This window comes from Saprolegnia parasitica, assembly GCF_000151545.1.
Source record: "Saprolegnia parasitica CBS 223.65 unplaced genomic scaffold supercont2.799, whole genome shotgun sequence".
In the NCBI taxonomy this organism is placed as follows: domain Eukaryota; phylum Oomycota; class Saprolegniomycetes; order Saprolegniales; family Saprolegniaceae; genus Saprolegnia; species Saprolegnia parasitica.
Window position 1 is genome coordinate 1 of NW_012157193.1, and position 3,223 is coordinate 3,223.

General features: G+C 56.6%; 2 protein-coding genes across 2 annotated transcripts; both read left to right on the forward strand.

The window, feature by feature from the left end:
* Positions 1-334: 334 nt before the first annotated feature.
* On the forward strand, positions 335-1,317 carry SPRG_17827 (hypothetical protein). The gene has a single exon (XM_012357228.1). The coding sequence runs from the start codon at positions 341-343 to the stop codon at positions 1,298-1,300; it is 960 nt and encodes a 319-aa protein (XP_012212618.1). The 5' UTR covers positions 335-340; the 3' UTR covers positions 1,301-1,317.
* A 1,186-nt stretch (positions 1,318-2,503) lies between these two features.
* On the forward strand, positions 2,504-3,212 carry SPRG_17828 (hypothetical protein; the record flags this gene model as incomplete). The annotated part of the gene is made up of 4 exons (XM_012357229.1): positions 2,504-2,609; positions 2,658-2,779; positions 2,825-2,974; positions 3,024-3,212. 4 exons carry the CDS (start codon positions 2,504-2,506, stop codon positions 3,210-3,212), a joined length of 567 nt encoding a protein of 188 aa, XP_012212619.1.
* Between the last annotated feature and the right edge of the window lie 11 nt (positions 3,213-3,223).

The window sequence follows — 3,223 nt, forward strand, 5'->3', positions numbered from 1 at the left end:
CGTCCCCGGCGCGACCCACTCGTTTGCTTCCGTTTGACGACGACACAATGGACCATGTTTTCGGCCGCGTGGGCGCCAAGACGACCTTTTAGCTCTTTGTAACCGAGCGTTTCTGTCGATAGACGTGTCGCGACTAAGCTTACTAGTCGTCTTATTGAGTTTTATTAACGTCTTGTGTGTGTTTCTTTGTGCCTGGTCATCTTGATTTGATTGGCATCTCGAGTCAGTCGAAGATCGCAACATTGCATCCGGCTGGCGTGGCCAATCATATCCCAGAGAAAGCAGTAATTATGACCAATCCCTATCGAGATGGCGTGTCCCAACATCCGAAAAGACTGAGATGAGTGGCGGCGTCCTTGACGGGCCCGACTACAATGGCCTCATCACGCTGCAGGACGGGCGCCATGTGAGCTACGCCCAGGTCGGCGACGCCAAAGGTGTTCCCGTCGTCTGCCTCTTGGGCATGCGCGGCCATCGGCACTTCATCTACCTCTTTAAGGAGCTCGCGCTCCTCTACGGCATCCGCCTCCTCTGCATCGACCGGCCGGGCTACGGCCTCTCGGACCCGATCGCGGATTCGAGCTTGCCAGCGCCCATTGCCTTTGTCGACATTCTCGACCAAGTGCTCGCACAGCTGCACATCGACCAGTTCGGACTCATGGCACAGTCGGCCGGCGCGATTTACGCCTTGGCGATCGCGAGCCAAAAGGCACTCGCATCACGCCTCATCGAGCCGCTCACACTGCTTTCACCATGGGTCGGTATCTCGAACCGGTCGTGTCCGCGACTACTCAAGATGGCGTCGTACTGCCCGACGCGGCTCATTGCCGCCGGCATGAAGCTTGTGAACGCGTCGGTCGACCTGAGCATGGCCTATGTCGACCCCAACCAGTCGGTCCGCACGCTAGGCCACGGTCTTTTGCTTGCCGACGACAGCGGCCACGAGACCACCGAGGTGATGCCGCTGAGCAGCTCGCCGCGGCTCCGGTTTGGCGACTTTCGCGCGCGCATGGACGCCGAGCCCCATAATGCGTACCACGACGCGCTGCTGTGTCTCGGGAAGGACCGGAATGGCTGTGGTTTCGAGCTCTCGGATGTGACCGTCCGCGTCCACGTGGTCCACGGCGAGAAAGACACGCTCGTCCCGAGGAAAGCCGCGATCGAATTTGTGGCTGCGGTTCCGAATGCAACGCTCGACTTGGTGCCACACGCGACGCATGCGCTCTTGATCTTTCAAGAGGAAGTCATCGCCGATATTTTTGCCTCGTTTGCTACCTCGTCGTCGGTGCGGTCTAATTAATCTCTTGAAATGACCCGCCTCGCACGTGCTTCTTGCAGGATTGGGGCACGCCAAAAGACAGGTCTTTGGCGTTGGCGTCACATTGCGTAGTGCAATTGTGCCAACAAAACAGCGTCGCGGATTTTTGGTTGCCGGCTAGCGCTCTTTTACCTCGCCGAGCGACACGACTGCGCCGTTTCGTACAATTGGAATGGTGGATTGAGGATAGATAGATAGATAGATAGATAGATAGATAGATAGATAGATAGATAGATAGATAGATAGATAGATAGATAGATAAATGGCGCTTCTTCGCGTTCATCAACACAGCAGTACTAGCTGATCAAGCTCAATGCAGGTGCGTTGAGCAGCGTTTTTGTGTTTTGAGAATATATATATATGAATGTGTTCCGTGTTCTCTTCCTTACAAAGAGTTCACGTACGTAGTGTTACGCCTAAATGCGTGGGAGTTGGCACCAGCACTTGGTCGTTGGGAGTGAGCTGCGCACGGAGAGATCCATCTAATGGCGGACCCCGCTCGCCGAGGGATAGCTCGCTCGAGATCGTACGCAGGCACCTGTACTCGGACCACCCGTCAGAGGAGTGCCAGCCGTCGGGTGTCAAACGAAACCGCTTGAGCCCGCATCCGAATAAATCCGGAGACCGCCCGAGCACACAAAGCCGACGCTGCGGGCTGAAAACACGGGAAAGCCAGCGACGTCTCATCTCCTTGACGGCCGCCGGGGACTCGACGGGCCTTGAATCGTCGAGGGGCATTGGGTGCCGAGCGCGCGAAGAGCGGCGCCGTCGGCGCGACCACCGACCGCTGCCAGCGACCGGCACTTACACAACAATGGACGTAAGACACAGAGCACACAGCTCGCCGGAGCGCGCCATGGCCTTGCGGGCATCGCGGCCGGCCGCTCCGCTTAGGCACCAGGTGCCTTGAGAATGGCGTCACCCAAATCCAGCCAAATAGTAAAAAATGAGTCGACTCACTTGAACGGAATTGGTTCTCACTCTGGCTCATGATTGAAGGAGTCGATGTGAGTTGATATTGACAACAGAGGGATTCCCGAGATACAGGACTCTGCAGCACTGAGTCGCACGCTTGACGCCTGTCGTTGATTGACTGAAATCGAATTGGGATCGAAAAGGGCGTTTCGAGGGTTGGGTCGAAACGCACGCGCCGCAGTCGTTTTCTGTTGCCGCAGTCGTCCGACCATGCAGCGCCATGACTCCAAGACAATGCTCAAAAAGATGGAACTCGACTACGACAGTCGCATGGAGGAGCAAGTGGACGACCTCCGCGAGAAGATGCGCCTCTTGCGTACGATGCTGGCGCGACGAGTTTCACCGATCCACTCACCGCGTATAGAGGTCGACCGCAAGAACAACGTCGAGGCGCTCGAAGCCAACAAAAGCTCCAACAAAGATCTGATCCGGCAGCTCAAGCAAGAAAACAAGGAGCTCCGCAAGCAAATTGCCGACATGAAGCGTGTACGATGCCTCCGGTTTCTTACTGCATTCCGATTTGGCGCCTAGTCGGAGCACGCCGCCGGCAACGTTATGGGTGGTAACGACCTCGACGACGAGACGGCCCAGATTGCACACCACTTGACCAAGTGCCGCAAGCAGTACGACGACGTGCGGCACAAGGTCGCGGCCCAAGTTGACACCCTCGAGCAGCTCAAGGTACGTGATCTTTCCTCGTATGGGTAGCTTGTCCACTACTCGTACCTAGGACAATGTCAAGGACCTCGAACTCGAGAGCAAGAAGCCGAGCATGGAAGACACGCCCGAGACACGCAAGATCCGTATGCTCGAGAACCGCCTCGACAAAGCAATGATCAAGTACAACGAAGCGCAGAGCATTCGCAAGACGTACGAGCAGATCGTCAAGCGCCTCAAACGAAGAGCGCATTGGCTTTGACAACCAGCTCG